Here is a 21,150-nt window from a genome sequence, read left to right on the forward strand (position 1 = left end):
GAGGTGCTCACGGCGGTGACTATGAAGGACGCCGTCTTCTGGGATGTGGGGCCGTGTAGATATTGTTCTCAGTCAGTCTGCAGCCACCTGCTCACGCTGGTTCCTCGCTCGCAGATTTCTTGTACCCTGAAGATGAAGGCGATACATTCCTCCGAAACTCGGTTAACACAATATTCACACGGCATCACATTCAAGAAGACGGCATTCTTCATCTTCCTTCCTGTTGCAAAAATAAAAAGAAGGAAAAACAGAAACAGATAAAAAATAATGGAAATGAATCGTTCGCTTACCTTCCATCCCACCGTCACGTTGATAATCCACATGCAGTCAATGGGTTTCGCCAACTGATTAGTCTTCTCTAGGTAGGAAGTGTTTATCAAGCTGCTGTTCACCCAGCCCTGGTACCCATACAGAAAGATCTGGCATGCCGGCATCTCGACATGGCTCTCGCCTTCAACAGTCAGTACAGGAAATTTTGTAGAACTGTGACGGTTACTGTTCAAATGCTTTGGGTTTGTGGTCCCTCATACGTATTACGGGGCAGTTGGCCATCGGCGGTCCGCCTCAGATATTCCCCGCACCTCTCAGATTGCCTACGAGGGATATCAGGAAAGTAAAGATACAAGTCCAGTAAAATATGCAAGGGATATATTTTTTCTTTAGAAATTGCAGTACTGCCGTGTAAGATAGAAAAGGTATGACAGGGCGGAGTTCTCCGACCACAGTCAGGGCAACGTTGTGATCGCAGTATATGTTTAAAATGGCCGTGTCAATTCAAAATCCCGCCAAATGTGAGGTTAGTGCAGTAATTCGATTTCTTCATTACGAAATGAGAAACTTGTGCTGAAATTCATCGCCAACTTGTTTCTGTTTACGGCGAACTTGTCATGAAAAGGCAAAACGTGACAAAATGTCTTGAATTTGAAGTGGGAAGAAGTGAATGCCATCCGTTGTCACTGAAGAAGTCATCAAAAAAAAAATGATGAAAATATTCGTGCTGACAGACGTTTAACCATCGATGAACTCATCAATCAAGTCCGAAATTGTCAAGAACTGTTCTCCATGTCTAAGAGACCAGGCGGGAGATTTCTACGACGCTAAAATAAAAAAAAAACTCTTTCCCAGGCTCACTAAGTGCATTGTGATCCATGGTGGCTATATTGAAAAGTAATTAAGGTGTGTTTTAAAAGAGGTAAAGTTAATAAAAAAGACGCCTTACAAATATTTTCTGGACTTTGTATCTTTACTTTCGGGATATCCTTTTTACGACCAACTGCAGATTTCGGCTTCCTCTGGCTGAATTTGAAACTAGTTTTTGGAAGTCTTCATGGGCATGCGAATACTAGTAAATGGATAGAGATATTCAGCCTGTATTTTATATATTATATTTATATAACTGTACCGATTTGCAGCGCAATTATATAAATAGAAATTATGACTTCCATTTAGATCAACAAAAATTCTGTTGTCAGTAATTTGTCTGTGCGTTCGTGTTTAAACCTATCTTAACATATATATGGCAAGATAAGGTTTCCGTCAACACAACAAACGTGGTTTTACAATCAATCAATATACACAATGAATTTTCTACCGCTACATGTTTCTATCCTCAAGTTGAACCAAGCTACGACATATGTAACGCACGTACAGAGAGCAAGGCACATGTACATTAATAGTAGCAATATCTTACAACCTATACCAAAGACGTATACTGCATGAATATTAACACATAGTAACAGCCCATAACAATAATATCCAAAATACATTACTACAGCACAACCTCGGGCGTAATGACATCCAACTTGAGAGGCGCTCAACGATGTGGCTTCCCACAATTATTCACACAACACTGGAAACTCTGAACATTACACGAGAAATTTCAACATCATGTCCCATAATCTTAATATTTGTTCCAATATTTTTCATATTTTTATATTTTAATTGTATAACTTTTAATTTTCCAAGTATAATTAGAATGATCAAATCAAGGAGGATGAGGTGCGGAAGGCATGTAGCACGAATATAGGTGACGAGAAATGCATATAGGATATTGGTGGGAAATGCAGAAGGAAAGAGACCATTGGGAAGACCAAAGCGTAGGTGAGTGGACAATATTAAAACGTAAGATTTGAGGTTTTCACGGCGGTGACTATGAAGAAAGCAGTCTTCTGGAATGTGGCGCAGTGTACGTGTAGTGTTAACCACATCTATACGGCGCCACATTCCAGAAGACTGCTTTCTTAATATTAAAATGGATCTTAGACAGATAAAATGGGATGGTATGGATTAGATTGGCTCAGGATAGGGACCAGTAGAGGGCTCTTGTGAACACGGTAATTAAACTTCGGGTTCCATAAAATGCTGCTAACTTTCAATTTTATTCCCAAGTCATTATCTCGTAATATAATATCTTTTCGTCTTCGATAAATTGTACATGGTTATAATTTCAATATAATTTTTATTACAAATTCTTTGTATAACCTTAATATTTTAAGAAGGTCAACATTGTATTCCTTACTTTCTAACATAGGCATAACTTTAAAACATGGACGTGTTGCACTAAATATAATCCATATTTAGAAATTCAATAACTTTAGTGATACGATCATATTACTGCCTAATGATCGTCCCATGAGGTCGGAAACATTGTAACGGTAGGAAAGAAAATTCTATCTGAATATTGATTGATTATAAAACCACGTTTGTTGTGTTGATTGAAACCTTACCTTGCCATTTGCTCATGACACGCAAAAGGATGCACACTGAGAAAAAATATACATATATATTGCCACTTTGCCAAGCCCTGTCATTCTATGCAAACAAAGCAATCTTACTACAGGAATGTGCGAAATCTTATAAAGTAAAATTTTCTAATAAATTCCTTAGTCGATTAATCTGTTAAGGCATAAGGAAAAAATATAGGATATGTGATATATACAGTAAGGACAGTATACAAAACAATATTTCTGAAACAACAAAATAGTCACCAATGCGCCAACATTTTGTTTTTATTTTATTGTTCACGTATAACTACAGAAGCACGGACAGCACATGTTCCCAAATATATTAGTCTACATAACTTCCTATAGTAAAAACGTATTTATTCGCTTACACTAACTTAAACTGCAAATTCTTCACAAAATTGAGGAAAGCAGACATGTTGCTGTTATGTGTCGGATCCAAACCAATATCAATCATATTGCTTCTTCTGCTGAACCTTGCTGATTATGGGGGCATTTAGCGACATTTAAACTTCAGCAGATGCTATATGGTGTTAAATTAAATGGTAAAATGAGCATTGACAGCAAGCTCCTTAACATGGGGAATGAAGTCGTCTCACGGAGACACTGCTGAAAAACCACGATACAAAAATATTCAGGCAGTATAATCCTTTAAGTCAGCCTGGATCTGAAACCCTGTATCCCGAATACAAGTAGGCCCTATACAGAGCATTGCTACAGCAAACTTATCGCAGGAAAGAAAGGAATTGTACACGCTCCGTTGCTCTTAATAAAAGTAAATCATGGCAAGGCAGGGAGATATTCATGGAAATGCAATTTTATTTTCATCGCAGAAGCGAGGCATGTTCTTTCACTCCGGCAGGTTGCAATTTTCTCTTTGAATGTAACAAAATAAGAACTTAAAATGGATTTTGGTGGAAAAACCGAAGAGTTTGGGGCACATTATGTGCTTTTTTGTTTCGCGCATCTTAAATTAAATAGCTACAAGAAAGTAAAAAGCATAATTATTGAAACAAAGCGAGTGGGGCAGCATAATGTTAAGGAGCCTGACTGCCATGTGGAAGGTACATGTTTCGAATCCGAACCGCTGACACACTCTTCTGACTCAGACTTTTGCTGTGGATTAGTCAATGTCTCCAGGCTAATGACGAAGCATATCTACCTACCTAACTGCCTGCCTACCTAACTACCTACATGCCTGCCTGCCTGCCTACCCGCCTACCCACCTATGTACCTATATCTATGTCTCTACAGTCGCTTGTTGAACCTTGGCCTCTTCGGTTTCCTAATTCTATACACAGTTGGCAGGACACCTTGGTAAGGGGATCAGCCCGTCGCAAGGCCTCTCCCTACACACACACAAAAAAAAAACAGAAATAGAATAAACGTAAACAGACATCCATGCTTTGAGTGAGATTCGAACCCACGATCCCAGGGTTCGAGCGAGAGAATATAGTTCACGTCTTAGACCGCGCGGTCGTTGTAATCGGCATATCTGTTCTCACAGAACAAAATTGCATTACCACATTTCGTCCTAACATTCATAACCAAATAATTGATAGTACGTTGTGAAATGGAATTAGGGAGGCAAGCTAAAGACATAAAGAAGAGAAATGATATATGTGCATAAGAAAGAAGGAAAGAAGAAATGGAGAAGTGAAGTAGCTTAAAAGGGGATAGAGCGCAGAGAGAAAGGAATGAAAGATAATTGAAGAAAACTGAGAGAAAAAAAGAGATAACGATGGAATAGAAGAGAAAGATAGGGGAGAATGGAACAGTCTGTCACACCCTTGGAGCACCCTATCCCAGAGGTCGGAAATTTTTCAACCTCACAAAGCATAATGTTCCACATGATCTTAACTATAGAATACACGATGATTGTTATGTGTTCGTTTCGTATTGTTCTCAGAATATACAGCGATTTACTTTTCTTAGCAGTAATTAAACATGTGAACGAATTTGTTAAACCGATCTATATAATTAGGACACACGGTGTCTGTGTGAGGGAGAAACTGAATTTTTAAATGATGATAGAAGAAATTATTTTGTCGAAACGGTAAGAGAGAAGAACCATTTGTGGAAATATTCTTAAAAAGAAACTATTTTTATAGCAGCATTGGAGTTTTGGCTTTTACATCCCTTTCTCTAATTCATGTCACAGAGAAATTTTATACAAACCTCATCTGTAGTGTGTAAGATTTGAGGTTTCTACGGCGGTGATTATGACGAAAGCAATCTTCTGGGATGTGGCACCGTGTAGATGTGGTGTTAACCGACGTTTCGGAGGAACGTATCGGCTCCATCTTCAGTGTAGAAGGAAAAAAAAGAAATCTGCTTGTACCGGTTCTCACGGTCTCTTCACTTGCGGATTTCTTATTTTTCCTTCTGTCCTGAAGACGGAGGCGATACGTTCCTCCGAAACATCAGTTAACACCACATCTACACGGTACCACATTCCAGAAGACTGCTTTCTTCTCATCTGTACAGGTTTTACGATTCTGTTATTTTATTTAATTTATGCAACATAATACGGTAGTATATAATAAACATTTGTTACTTATTTTGTATAGAAGTAGCAATATCATGTAATAACCAGAAAGAAAAACCCAAGAATTCAAATACAACCCGCTCTTCCTATCTTAAGAGCAATTATTTCAGATACTTCGTGCTCTAATGCTAAGTTGTATAATATAATATAATATAATAATGTGAAGTATAATTTTTGTAACCACTGATTGCCTGAGATTTCCGTATATACCAGATCCTTCAGAAATGTAATATTCTAGCTAGCAATTCGTGGTCCACAGCAAGTCTCGGGCTTGCGCGTTAGCTATTATTAACAAAGAGTCGAACTTATATAATTTAGAGCCACATGCTGCTCGCTTTCGATCTATGAACCACACGCCGAGCCTGGCACGACAATATGAGACTACTGAGGAGTAGCTCGAAATTGTCCACAGAGTTGCGCAGGCAGACGCAAATATACCTGTATCTCTCCTTGGACGCGCACTCCCCAGCCTGACAGTATTGTGCTAGTGTGATCCGCCTAGTTGTCAGGCAACTTGCCGTTTGAGTTGGACTGGAAACTGGGTATAACCGGTGTAGTCCAAACTTAACTGTGTCTTGTATTCATAAACGAATGAGCAGCATAAAGCCGAAAGAAAGGTATGCTTAAAGGGTTGAATGTCATGCAGAGCATGGATATATGAGCATTTCAGTACTGCCTACTTAGCAAAGTAAAATAAAAGAGGTAAAGTTATCCCTGTAAGAGGCCGTGGAGGTCCATGAGGTTGTGAGATGTTGAGGCTCCCACATTTTCTAGAAAATCGGTTCATAGATGGCGGTGAGGTTGCCAGCCCTATGCATCAGGCGCCCTTTAACCCAAGGAATATTCCTGGTACTCATTTCTATTAGAGGCTCAGTCGAACCTAGAACCATAGTGCGGCTAGAGGGATTAGATAAATTGAAAAAATCTACGTCATTTGGATTTGATCACGCGGCCTTCCAACTTGTAGCATAGTGCCCCGCCTACTTGTTATTATAAACCCAAAATATTGGGACAGTTATTACCATCGTAAATACTTTAAGAATTTTTGAAGGATAACTTCAAACTGGTAAGTTTCCATGGAGATGTCCAGTTAAAATAAATTAGTTTTTCGAAATCATAGGAAGAGGGTTCAGCATTCAGACACTCGGAAGACCGAAGGAAACGCCTCCCTGTCTCCTCACAGTGCATCAATTTCAATCGTATTTGAAGTTAAGCTATTAAGGTGCATTACGTACGTTCGGATCGTAGGAGGAATTATGTAGGTCTACTAATTTCATGAAATCAGATCAAGGAAATTGGACAGAATAAAGTAACTGGCTGCATAATGGAACCATGGGATCGTTTCCCGACAGCCGTATGCCTTCCTTCAGCCATCGTATCAACACCAGTTCTGGAGCCCCCTCAGATTTACATTCATTGAGCAAGGAAATTTGTTTCTTTGGGGTCAAGCCGTCAGAACGTGCCAACTCGCCTCTGTGTTACGGAAAGGACATGAATCGTTCTATGTACTGGGCTATACTCCTCCGTGTCGTGGAGCAATATCGAACACCTCGGCTAAGTGAATACCATTCTTGCTTCGTAACCTGGAGACGGCGGGTTTGAATCTCTACTCGGATACTAGTTTCTGTGGTTTATCTCAGCCCCGACAAACAAATCCTGATAAAATGCTTTAAAATAGGTCACGACCCATCTCATAGACGTCTTTTTCAATTTATTACTTACATCCACTCTAAAATTACATGACTTATGCAGTTGATATGGTGTCATGAAATAACCCGACATCGTTGAATCCGAGAAAAAATATTTTTGCCTTTGTACTAGGCACATAAGTCTGTGACTAAAATTGCAGAGTCGTATTGCTCACCATTGGAAGGCAGAATAGATTCGTACACGGCAGTGAACCCGGCCCCCTCGATAGTATCATCCGACTTGAAGCGCAGCCAGAGGTACCGCGAAGTGGAACCGATAATGTCAGGGAAGATGTTGCCACAGAACTGGCCGATAAGGCGGTCATAGCCATGGCCGCCGTCCCGCACCTCCAGGTAGTCATAAGTGCAGTTGTTGCTGTATTCTACGTCGAAAGTGTTCCTGAAGTCCAGCTTCAGTATGTGACCAGGTTCGGCTGAAACCAATAACATGACACTTCAGTAGGTATTTAGTTCCTGCTGAGACTAATATTACGAGAATTACCACTTCAGTATGTGACCAGGTTCGGCTAAAACCAATAACATGACACTTCAGTAGGTATCCAGTTCCCGCTGAAACTAATGTTACGAGCATTACCACTTCAGTATGTGACCAGGTTCGGCTGAAACCAATAACATGACACTTCAGTAGGTATCCAGTTCCCGCTGAAACCACTATCATGATTTCAGAATGTAGTCAGGTTTTGCTGAAATCAATAATAATGTAATTTCAATTAGTGGTTCCCGGAAAAGAAAAGCGGAAAAGAATTTAAAAAACCGTAAGACTGTCTGCAGTGTAATGCACCAAGGCAAGAAAAAGTTCTCACGTTTGCAAGAAAAATTCCATGCATGAATATAGTGGGTGGAGGGGGTGGGAATAGAACTCCAGGCACTCAAATTCTCGGAACGGATGATAAAGAATTCATGCGCCGGAAATCCAAGAGCTAAAGTCCGGAGAATTGCACAGAAGAAATTGTTGCGTATGATACAGGGTGCAAAAATTCATATGAATCGGTCACTTACGAATAAGTAAGGACGAAAAATGAATGAAGAATCACTTGCGAGTGAACCCTCAATTCTGAGTTTTGTGTTATCTGGGACTTACAACAAGATTTTTATTACTGTCAGACAGTTGCGGGTTTGTTGATGTGGGGCGCTCTCTCTGATAATAGCACGGCTCTGTCGTATTGCTGATGGTCCCTGCCAGCGCAGTCATTCTCAGGTCAGAGTCCCGTGGGGCACGAGGCCATATTTTACTGTCTCAGATTCGAGACTTCGTTATCGTCGTCTCCTACGACTCACAGGGCTATGGTGGAAGTATTAGAGCCCGCCTCCACACGGTATACCCTCGAATCAATTAAATGTGCCCCTTTTATAACTTCGAGGCGAACCGAACCGTCTGCTTGCTAATTTCATAGCAAGCCATTGTCTAGCAATGGACTATTCCACGTTAATTTACTAGTGAGCCGTTGTCTAACAATAGACTATTTCGGCTTTCAGGCACCATGTCACAATATTTTCAAATTTGATTGCAATTATATCTTGAGTAGTAGTAGAGCTATTGGCGTTAGTAGTTAGGGGAACACATCAATCATGCTATATACTTGTTTATTTATTTACTTGTACTTAGTGATGACGTTACTGAATCAGATTATGTAGCGTCACATGACACAATGATTACGGAAGAATGAACTTTAAAGGATATGGAAGAAAAACATATTGACTTAATTTATTATCAATTCGGAATATTTGGCTGGAGGGACGAGGAAACTCACGAAAGAACTCGATGTCCAGCACAAGTATCCAAATGGGCACTTCCGAATATAATTTAGAAACATTGCTACTGGAGCCAATTTGCTGGTCTGGTATCACATTGGACATCCCTGGCCAAATAACTGGAAACTACTAATTGAGTAAGTCCAAAAATAAATACTATATATCGCCAGCATAGTGCGCTGGAATTAATCACAGCCAGACGTTTCTCATTGCGCAGACCGCCCACCGAACGCCTCTGAAATTCCGAAATTCACGGAGCAGTGCCCTTACGTGGTATCCGTAATGCCTCATTTCCATGCAGTAAGTCATACCATTATGGAAAGCGGTACTACACTTACGATAAAGGTAACTTAACAAATCTCTTCCTTACGATACTCCCTCACTCGTCAGCCTTGAAGTAGCGCATACCGAGCTTAATCAGAGTGGCAGGAATTGTCCCGGGAAACATCTGAAATTCTGCTAGCGCCTGCTCACGCTGGTTCGCTCGCGGATTTATTTTTTTCTTCCCTGAAGACAGAGGCGATACTTTTCTCGAAACGTCGGTGAACACAATATATACACGGCGCCACATCCCAGAAGACTGCTTTTTTCAATGGTAATAGTTGGTCAAGATTATTTCACGACATAATTTTTTTAAAAAATTACTATAAAATTAGACCAATCATTATGAAATAACAACAGCTAAATTATACCAGTGTACTCATTGAAAGCACGGGATTAAGGATGGAACATGTCGCGTCTGGCTATGTTCTGAAAATCGTTTTCATTTACTACGGATTATATTGATGTACTACGCAGCGTAGAAGCAGAACATATCAGATTGAATGGGAGCATAACATTTTCATTAAATCAAATATTTACAATATCCAAAAAGGTTTAAAATAAAAATAATATATTTCAATGCGACCGATATTTTACCTTATACAACATGCGTTCGCACCAGGAGGCATTTATTAGAAAACTGAGTTACTTTTAACTAGATGTAAATATGGACAGACGAAAACAAAGAGAAATTTGCAGATTGCAGAATCATAATACAAAATTCCATCGCTCAATTGGGTAGTTCTGGAGGCGAAGCGTGTGGATGGGCAGACACTAGACAGACAGAAATATCATTTTACTTACACAATCGAAGTACAGCTCGCGCAAACTGAAGCATGTTTATAACAGCTCCGGTGTACATGACATCTTACAACGCCATGCGTTCATACGATAAAATATGCTACAGATTTTACATACTAATCCAAGTAAATTTTCTGTTCCGTTATTTTCAGAGAAACAAAAAAACTTCGTTGTTTCAGTCCGCAAGCTAACTATACCGACCGAGCGACAGCCGCTTGTCACCAACTTTAGCGGATAGAGGGTGTCGCGTGGTCAGCATAAGGGATCCCCACGTCCGCTAATCTCGGGTTTCTAGACCGGAGCCGCTACTTTTACATTCAAGTAGTTCCTCAATTATCATCATGAGGCTGAATGGACCCCGTTCCAGACCCAATACTTCTCAGAAATCTGGCAGCACCTGGAATCGAAACTGGGACCTCTGGATCTGTAACCAGGAACTCTGACCACTAGACGACAGATGTGATTTTATTTCCAGAGATCAAAGTCATTTTCTGGAAGCAAACAGTCGCTCCGCTGGTAAAGCAGTCATCGCCATAACGCAACCCGGAGTGGTTGGTGTTCAAAAGGACTTTCCATTGGACTCTACAATGAGCCAGTCGAACCCAGTCAACACGCCCATACCCAGCTGCCAAATAATCAGTCAACGTCGGAGACATTGTGAAATATTTCGTAACATTCAAACTTTATACGGTGGAACTTGTTAGCCCCTCCGCCCAAGTCCCAGGCTGTAAAACTACCCCTTGTCAGTTGTCAGCGACTTTTGATTCAGTACGTTAGGTGCTGCCCTCCATGTAAAGAGACAGCTGTTGTATGAGCAGCCTGGGGTATCTTATGCCGTTTCGACGAGGGACCCTAATTAAATTGTTTATTTAACTTTTTCTTTCATCTGTACTGAAATTACAGCTCCTCTCGTGTTCTATTGCTTCCGTTCACCATCAGAGACTTTCAGTTATGATGCAGAAATAAATTATACCCTGATGAAAGAGACAACTTCCGTGGGGACTGCGACTGCTTTGAAAGAGAACTAGACGAAATGTCTTTCAACATCTGCTTCAGGCGCGAGTTTTCAACAGACCGGCGAGAAGTAAGCTGCAGGGTGTCGCAGACAAACAGAACTTTCGATCAAGCACAACGTAAAGACAACTGTCGCCATTTATTTCCATAGCAATCGAGTTAACCACAAATACAGCAGAATTCCTACTAAAAGGAACAAATCTGCCCCACCTCACCGCCAGAGCCCCTAGCTCGTCAGATCAAACGTAACAGAAATCCAGCTCAAGCCAATAAAGCGACTGGATACAAGATGTAGGCCGGGGTTTGATTTCTGAGAGACACAGAGATTTCTTCATGTCTAAGGAATTTCTGTGACTTACCTAGCCCCCTATCAAAATGTTGCAGTGTGGAATATATTCCTAAGTTCTAAAATGTTAAGTTTCATATTGTTATTAAACATATTTTTACTTGGTTATAATCTTACAATAGGAGCCGCGGTAGCGTAGTCGGTAAAGCAACTGGCTACAGGCTGCACCCAACCTCCTATCCAATGGGTACAGGGTCTCTTTTCCCGGGGGCAAAGCGGCAGGAGCGTGAAGCTGACCACTCACCTCCAGTTAGTGCTGAGGTCAAGAAAATGTGGATCTATACATTCACTTCCCCATACGCCTTCATGGCGTAATGGTTAATTCGTGGAGCACCTGAACAACTTTACTTTTATAACCTTATGATTTTTTGAGTATTGCGTACATTTTAAACAAAGGGTACGGGTCAGTGAACCAGAAAAGACAGAGAGCCACTTCACTGCACTTTACTACATATCTGATTTACTGAATAACGTTATCTGTTCATACTTGTTCTAAGTTCTAACTTCAGTCTTCAATAGTTATCTGGCATAATTCTAGACCTAGAAGCCAGTTTTCTGAGCATTTCATTGCGTTTCCTCACTCCAGGGACAAGAATTGAAATTTTAAAATAAATCACGATTAATTTCCGCTACATATTTAATGCTAAAAATCCTGCATAGCTGAGGAAATGTCGTTGAACCACTATCTACTTTATACGGCCGAGGTTATTATTGGGGAGTTCATAGTCGCTTAGCTGATCAAGGGGTTTCCTGCATTTGCGGAAGTCGAACTTTTGTTACCGTAGTTTCTAAATGGTTCTGCCGATGGTGTATAACACACAAAATTACTGTGTTTTTGGACTTTTTCCATCGTCCGGTGTTCTAGAATACAGAAAACACGAATTTTCGGAAACGATCTGTTTCCAGCTTCAGGTGAGGAGGGAAGACACCTACTCAGTTGGGCCCCTTAGAAAGAGCTAATCTGTCACTAGGTCCAGTGACTGAGATTAGCTCTCTTTAAGGGACCCAACTGAATAGGTCTTCCCCCTTTCTCCTGAAGACGGAGACAGATCCAGTTTCCGAAACGTCGTGTTTTCTATTCTCTAGAATACCAGACGATGGAAAAGTCCGAAACCCAGTAATTCTGCGTTTTATTACCGTGTTCACAAGAGCCTGACACTTTACCCAACCAGAGCCAGATTAAACCACCAAACATCCTATAACTTCAATAAAAATAATAAGGAACTACAGTGATATTTACTGTATTTTGTTGTCATTTGTTTGACTTTGCTGTATCAACTGCAGATAATACTTGTCGTCAAATGAAACGCCATTGTCTTTATGTACAGTGAAACGGAAAATTTAAGGAGGTAGCCTCTGCATTCTCACGTAGTGACTGAGAAGTCCCACGAGAAACCTTTGTATGAACAGACAGTGAATCTCTATGCGAATACCAATAACATCCCTAATAACTTATCTGGGTGCCATCAGATAGTCATCATCATCAGCACTATGAGAGCCCTTCTTGCGGAACCGCAAGTTGTGCAGCCATTCAAGAACTTCCCAGCATTTTATTGAAACCGAAGGATCATTACCGTTTTCAAAAGAACCCTCCAGTGGTCCGTATCCTGAGCCAGATCAATCCAATCCATACCATGCATTTCCTTCTGGCTTTCCAATCAATATCCTATATGCATTTCTCCTCTTCACATTCGTGCTACATGCCCTGCCCACCTCATTCTCCTTGATTTGATCATTCTAATTAAACTCGGAGAAGGGTACAAGTTATGAAGCTCCTCATTATGCAGTTTTCTCCAACCTCTTGTCACTTCACTTCTCTTCGGTCCAAATATTCTCCTCAACACCCTGTTCTCGAACACCCTCAGTCTATGTTCTTCACTTAACATACTGTTAAGTTAAGTTAGTTAAGTTTGATATTTCATTAAGTTACTAAGTTACTTTATCCAGGTTTATTGGTTAAATTACTTAATTAAATAACTCAAAATCAGTAGCCTGCGTAATTTATTGAAAGGCAACGTGTCTCAAGTCCAAATGGGGAACGGAAACAATTTCCGGTTGCAGTGCCAGCGAAGGTGAGAAACCGAACGATGGACCATGTCAGCACGGAGAGACCGACCCTCATTTGTAAAATCGAATCGCAGCTGAGTTCTATTTATGTAGTAATTACCCAATTACGTGTCGTAGAAGCATGAGATATGGCAATTAGTGGAGGAGACATCCCAGCAGGGGGCCGGCGCGGAATGTGACACGCTGCCAATGTCACAAGGTGATCAGAAAGTTTTTACACAGACCTTTCTCGTGTGTATGTTAATGTATATATATACAACTCTGGTGTTTACCGGGGCATTGATGCGTAAATGACAAGATGTTGTTTGATTGGATATAAGCACTGTGAATTCTGCTTAGAAAGCATAAGAGGAGCGACAACATGGAAAATGGGAACATAATATTAAAATTGGTCTCACGGAATACGATATGAGCTTCTTGGCTAGATTCAGCTGGCTAGGGATAATTTCCAATGGAGATCTCTTGGGAAGTTCTTAATGCATCTTGAAATTCCGTAAAAGACGCGGAATATAATGACCAGCTGAGTAAATACAAGCTTATCAAGGGTTTTGTTTCTTAGAGTCAGGTCTTAACTTAGGTTTATGACGACGTCAAGCATGTCGAGCTAAATATAGGATAGGACAATGTGCTTCTCCGAAGACGATACTGAACATCTGGACTTAAAGAATTACACATTTTTAAGAGTTTTCACACTGACACTGAATCACGCTATTTAAACAACCAGAACTATGAAATATCTTAAGAATGTGAAACTGATTTTTTCATCTGAAATTTGAAAGTGATTGTGGATTTACAAATAAACGAACTTATTAAACTACTGCAGAGCTGTCCAACGTTCTTATGTACTCGGGCACAATTCACTGATGCCTATGGAGGTGCGGGCGCCATCACACACTACTACTACTACTACTACTACTACTACTACTACTACTACTACTACTACTACTACTACTACTAATAATAATAATAATAATAATAATAATAACAATAATAATAAAATTTTTCGAAAATATTTAACAGTACTCAGACGTTCAAAAATGTCTCTTGTCTTACAATTTGAATTAATATTAAAAATCGGCTCAATTATATGTGGTTACGTAGGGCGCCAGAAAAATATACCAGGGGCGCCGCATTGGACAGGGCTGAACTACTGAATATGCGAGCTTCCAATGGATTATCATACAACTAAATTAGTACCATATTTCTCTATCATTATAAGTTGGAATGTTTGATGCACATCATATGGTCATTATGTTTCATCTTATGCTTGAAAGAAATAATAATTATGGAGGAATAATTTGCGGTTTATTCAAGCAAGCGCTTTGAAACTCCTTATTTAGGATCACAGGTGAACTTCCAGGCAAGCCGCCGTACATCAAACTCCTGTTTTGTTACGAAGTTCCCTCACTTAATGAAGAAACCACTAATGCTGCATCAGAACTTTCCAGCAGGCGCAGTCTTCGTGTCACCCAGCGGTTTTGTCCCTGTTCAGGAGAAACTCGTGTTGGAAGGTTGGTACACCGCAGAACCAGTCCTTATAAATTCACTGCCATAAGTTTAGGGTGAAATTGAAATAATAATATATAATTTTTAAGCACATTCATTCATGAGACAAAGGACAAATAGGCTTTTGAATATCAGCCCTTCTACGTAATAACAAATTTGAAGACCTGTAGCATGAGTGATCCGTATAAAGCAACTATGGAGATTATTGCTCGCGGCCTGGGCACTGTAAACCTTCACTCTACTGCTGCATTCTTCTAAAAGAAAGGTGTTTGGCCTTGTATTATTGAGCTGCAGATGTATGTAAAATATACCATTTGTAGCGGAGTGAAGGAATAGTGTAGTGTAAGCTCGCTTCCTTTTGTAATATCTCATTACACGGCCTTGACATAATATTACAGGCCATATGCGTGATCACAAACTGAATGCAGTTACACTATTCCTCACGGCCAAACAGAAAGCGAGACGGAGTCGAGCCCTTCTTGAGAAGCCGCCAATTGTGCAGCTACTCAAGAACTTCCCAATATTTTATGGAACCCAAGAGTTCATTACCGTGTTCACAACAGCATTTCACTGATCCCTATCCTAAGCCAGATCAATCCAATCCATATCATCTCATCCACTCTCTCTAAGATCCAGTTTAATATTGTTCACCCACCTACGTCTTGGTCTTCCTACTAGTCCCTTTCTTTCTGGCTTTCACACGAATATCCTATATGTATTCCTCTTCGCCCCCATTCTTGCTACATGCCTTGCCCTTCTCAGCCTCCTTGACTTGATCGTTCTAATTATATTTCGTGAAGAATACAATTTACGAAGCTTCCCATTTACAGAAAGCGAGAATACTTAGAATTCAGATATATGAACAGCCTGTAGTATCATACAGTCGGTCTCCCCTCAGCCTAAGTTCTATGTACAGAAAGCCAATATCTTACACAATCCCATTTTGCTGTAAAGAGATCCCAGTCATGCAACAACAAGCTTACACTTACGATTTACAGCAGCTGCATGCTTTTCTGTGACTGATTTGGTATGCAATTATTACTTATAATTACTTAAGGAAATTACGAGTTAACATGGAAAGAGAACCTAGTATAGCTAGCTCTCTCTATGATTTGACTACGGACTTGTGGAAAGAGAAGCATATATATATGTGTGTGTGTGTGTGTGTGTATTTTATTAGCGTGCGACACCACATCAAATGCTGCAGCAGCATTTATCTTCACTAAAAAACTGTTTGCAAGAAAGAAAATAATTTGTTTGGTCGGTAGAACAACGTATTTCATGGACAAGTACCCTTGTCGAACTGTTACTTAGAGAAAAACACATACTCAAACAGCGTCCCTCATTCTAAATGCAGAAAAGCTCATCCATCTCTCCCCCAAGCGGAGAACTTCTAAAGCTGTTGCCGCGCATGAACTAACGACGGAAATTCGAACAGCAGCCATGCGTAAAAACGTAATGCGCATTCATTACAGACGTCAGATATTCATGCTGTGCCCATATTGTACGCGAAGGAGTTGATAAAACTGACGATAGTAACAAATTCATATTGTGACGTATGGACAGTTTCTATAACAATACAGGAGTGTCCGTTAATATTCTCGTGGCAAATAATACGGGCAACAATAAAAGAACTGCCGTTTCTGTGCTACGGACAGTAAATATCTTCCCCCTTAAGAACGTAACAACAAAAGGGAATCCATTGTTATGAGATACACGTAGTAACTGGTTTTTAGGTTGCGTAATTATTCTGAATGGAAGAGTTTTTCTATGCGGTCCTTGCCATGACTATATAACGAGAGCTATGAGCTCTAGGATCCGAGAAAGACTACTCTGGCAAGGACCAGCAACATATACGAAAGACAGACCCGTCCTCTGGTCAGAGAGGACGCCTTACAAAAATAAAAGAACGTAACTGTCAAACAGTAATAAATATCTGGCCATAAGCCCCAGATGGGGCTCGACACCAAGACTTACTGACTGACTGACCGTCAGTCGTAATGTGACTAACTTTGACTGACTTTGGCAAGGATTACAGTGAATTGGAATTACGAATATAGAAGTGTACAAGAAGTCAGCCCGTGAAGATTTAACGTGTGATTTCAAGACTATGTGTGCTGTAGTGCAGTGATACCTGGAGTGTAAAAGTTATAGTTCCTGTGTGGAAAATCAGTTGTCAGGAAACGGATAGGGGAAATCTTATGCAGAGTAATATTCATTGTTTAGATCTGTTACATAGCAACGACTAGTATAAGCAGATATATAAGGCTTTATTTATGTGTTACGATTAGAGTAATCTTGAGAGTGTTATAATTATTTGTAGTTACGACTAGTGAATAGCCAATAAATAGACTCACCTATCGAAACCCGCCTCTTTAGTCACTAATATATGTGACAACTAGTGTCAGAATTTGGCGGTTCGGATTGCGTTGGGTTCATTAGCAGTATACAGCTTAATATGAGTAAAATGCGAACAACCAATGATAGATATGGAAGAAAAAATATATTTTCAGATGAAAAATATATGAGGTCTTGTTATTTTTTATATTCGCGGCAAAGAGATGTGTCCAGTTACAAATAGATTTCTAAATAGCTAAGATATCACACTTAAAAAAGCAAGTGACTAGGAAACTAAATTTTATGCCACGATGAAACAAGCATATGCACTCTCTTTAAAAATGTTTTTGTAAATTTTCAAGATGTAACATTGAATGTTGTCAGGAACCAATGAATTTATCTATATATTTTGTAGAATTGAACTGAACATATCAGAAACATATTTACAACATGTAAGATTTGAGGCTTTCACGGCGGTGACTATGAAGATAGCAGTTTTCTTAGATTTGGCACCGTGTATATGTGGTGTTAACCGACGTTTCGGAGGAACGTATCTCCTCCATCTTCAGGGTAAAAGGAAAAATATAAGAAATCTGCAAGCGAAGAGACCGTGAGAACCGGTAAAAGCAGACTGGTGACCAGTCTCTTCGCTTGCGGATTTCTTATATTTTTCCTTCTACCCTGAAGATGGAAGCGATACGTTCCTCCGAAACGTCAGTTAACACGACATATACACGGTGCCAAATCCAAGAAGACTGCTTTCTTCATATTTACAACATATTTACTTAAACACAGGACAACACAAACACAGAATAAACATATACATACACCAAACATCCATACCTTTGTGTGGGATTCGAACCCACGATCCAGACTTCAGAGAGAGCGAAGACAGTGCATGCCTTAGACCGCTCGGCTATCGTGACCGGCTAATAACTTGCCAATTAAGTAAATATGAGAGAGAGAATTAATGAACTTAAGGAATCTTACTTATAGACATGGAGTAAATAAATCAGAAGCAACTAAACGAGAACATAGTGGAAAGTATGAAACGAAAAAGAAACAAAGAAAAGAGGAAAGGTATAAATAAAAATAAAGGTTTAACTCTCTTACATTCGTAATCATTGCAGACAAACCTCTACAGCCAGTCGTTTTAATATCTTGTATGCGCAAGCTGTTTTATTAATTGCTTAATTGTTTCATGAAGGTACCTCAGTACTGCCCGGAATGCATTAGCGCACAGAATTGTTATGGCATGCTGACCATGTAGTCACATCCAGAAGGCTGTGGTTTAAATTCCTCAGCTCTGGTTGATACCGAGGACAAGAACATGATGTGGAATTCCCTGAACAATGCCACAACTACGGGTTCGCATACAGAAAACTCTTCAGTCGATATAACGCAAACTTTGTCCAGGCTAAGCACATTGCTTTTTGTTGTACGTTCTTGCTGAAGTCGATGACGTTGAAAGGGTGGCTCTGTGTTGTCTGTAAGGCAAGAACTTCCCAACTTGCTCAGTAACATCGGCAGTCACAACATACGTAAATCCTGCCAGACAGCATTACTGATTATAAAATTAGTCTGTTGATGATAGTAAGACCGCCTCTGTGGTCTAGTAATCAGAGTTCCTGGCTAAAGTCCCGTGTTCGATCTCCGGCGCTATCAGATTTTCTGAGAAGTAGTGGGCCCGGAACTGGGTCCACTCAGCCTCGTGAGGATAATTCAGGAGCTATTTCAAGGAACTAACAACTCCGGTCTAGAAAACCGCGATTAACGGCCGTAGGGTCCGTTGCGCTGATCACGCCATACCCTCTATCCGCAAAAGTTGGCACTAACTTCGCCGACGAAAGGCCGTAGCTCGTTCGGTATAGTTCGCTTGCGGACTACAGGACACGGAGTTCGTTTTATTTTTGTTTGTTGATAATAGTAATGTAGTCTGTTATTGATAGCTACGAATAATTTCGTTTCCGTTGTTATTATTATTAGCGGTATTATATTAAATAAATTACAGTTTCTTCTAAAATTCCGCGGTATCAACTAACTCACTATATGCAGTAGAGTTCTTGAGAAACTCGAAGTAGACTAGTTAGTCAGGATGATCTCAAAGAATCGCTTCTGGATCATATTCTGCGCCCGATGAAGCCAGTTAACGCCTCTAAATGCTACTTATAAAAGGTCTATCACAATTCTAATATCCCATCTAAGGCCAGGTCTCCCAAGTAATGTCTTTGCTTCGGGTTTTCAAACTAAAAATTTCATTTCAATTCCTGGCCTCCCAGCAAGTAGCGTAGATCTCATACTCCTCCACTGATCTCCGTAATAAGATCTGCCGAAATTTAGAGTTATTATCATATAAACTTATAGGGCAGGAAGTGAAGACCGCCAGTCGGGATAGCTCGGTCGGTATAGCGGCTGGACGACCGAACAATCGGAGTTCGATTTCTTAAGAGCGAAGAGGGTTTTCTGTTCTCCATACCTTCTAGACAGACTCTGGAGTGCATCCAGCCTTCTGCAGAATGTCTAAGGGGGGCTATTTACAAGGGGTAAAGCGGGGCAGGGGCGTGAAGTTGATCAATCACCTCCAGCTAGTGCCGAGGTTAGGAGTGGTGGACGTGTCCGTCTTCAGGGCGCGAGATTCAATTAATTAAATCGAGTAAAATTTGGCTCCATTACATTTCTGTCAGAATTGTGTTTTATAACACTAAATCTAGATTCACTTGTGTGTATATAGAGCCGCACGCAGTACACCGACAATGAGTTCAGCTTAAAAAACCATAGGCGTATATTTTATAGAACTGAAAGTGTAGATTATTTTGATATTCTGAAAACGTATCTGGCGTCGTATTTTCGAAATCTTTTATTTTCCTTGAAAGGAAAACTTCCTAAATATAAACCATTTCCTATAATGTTCCATCTTCTTTAAACTCAACTATCAAACTCTACATTGGCAAAGTACCGGCAACTTTCAGTCATTAAATATTGTTCAGGGACCATCGCCACCATCGCCACTGCTAAAGCGCATGCATGCGCGCGCACACGCTGGGAGAGACCACTCAGCGGGTCTGCTATATTTACAGGCTTGACGTGACGCCTACAGGACTGTAAAACAAGACTCGGCGGCTTCCAAGCAATATAAACTGATTTACCACTGGTCCTTACGGGCGTAAATCCACAGTTTCAGGTTCGCAACACCCATAAGACTGGAGTTTACATCTGTAAACCACTTTCCTTACCAAGGAGGGACAGACATCCCGTATGATGACACCCGAGCACAGTCTGCTCTTTACATCTCAATAATGTCTTAACTAGTAGACAGATTTTCGTAAAACTTGCTATAATTAACAGGCCATTTAAGGCTTCTTAACCTTTATTATCTCTAATTGAATGCCACCAATTATACCAAAATGGCTTCCCTGAGAACATCTGAACCGGAAGTGAAAATATTGTCACTGACAGAAACAGCTTCAAATTTGGTGGTGACAGATATTCGAAAACATGAATCTTTAGTTTAGGACACTTCTGAGCAATATAACCTAACAACATGGCGACTGTACTGGACTGACCCAAGATCGGAACACGATCAAGGTTTATTCGGATATCCTGATTATGTACGAGAAACTAAGTTTCAAAATGAAAAGAAACTTGATTCACATTAAATGTGGCTACTTCTGACTCTCAAGTATCTTCCTGAAATTGGTGACCGCAGCAGATAACTTACTCTCAGGATTGGTTCTATAGTTATTTAGGCCTGCAACGTTTTGCAAATGGCGGATTGACAGAAGTCACATTCATCTCGAACTCTATTGCCACGAAGCATTTCAGAATCCTGCTAGGGGTACGCTAACAGTTTCGATAATGTCCTTCACACCTCAGAAGCTCGAGTACTCGTCAAGCTATATCAATATTAGTATCAGGAAATGAAACTGTCGCTATTGTGTTCATATCAAGTTCCATGAAAATAGGTTAATAGGTTCAGAATGATTTGGGGAAGGACACACAGTCATGATA

The 21,150-nt window shown here is 40.3% G+C and overlaps 1 protein-coding gene across 1 annotated transcript in view; it reads right to left on the bottom strand.

The window, feature by feature from the left end:
- Nucleotides 1–290: 290 nt before the first annotated feature.
- The window catches only part of LOC111869564 (neuropilin and tolloid-like protein 2), a gene marked incomplete at its 3' end in the record, with an annotated part of 419,957 nt that continues 399,097 nt past the window's right edge, over nucleotides 291–21,150 (bottom strand). Inside the window, exons 4-5 of the mRNA XM_023861190.2 lie at nucleotides 7,154–7,411; nucleotides 291–451 (exon numbers count right to left, since the gene is read on the bottom strand). Of these exons, the coding sequence (XP_023716958.1) occupies nucleotides 291–451; nucleotides 7,154–7,411 (419 nt within the window). The remainder of the gene's footprint in view (nucleotides 452–7,153; nucleotides 7,412–21,150) is intronic.

The sequence above is a fragment of the Cryptotermes secundus genome, unplaced genomic scaffold (assembly GCF_002891405.2).
Source record: "Cryptotermes secundus unplaced genomic scaffold, Csec_1.0 scaffold463, whole genome shotgun sequence".
Lineage (NCBI taxonomy): Eukaryota > Metazoa > Arthropoda > Insecta > Blattodea > Kalotermitidae > Cryptotermes > Cryptotermes secundus.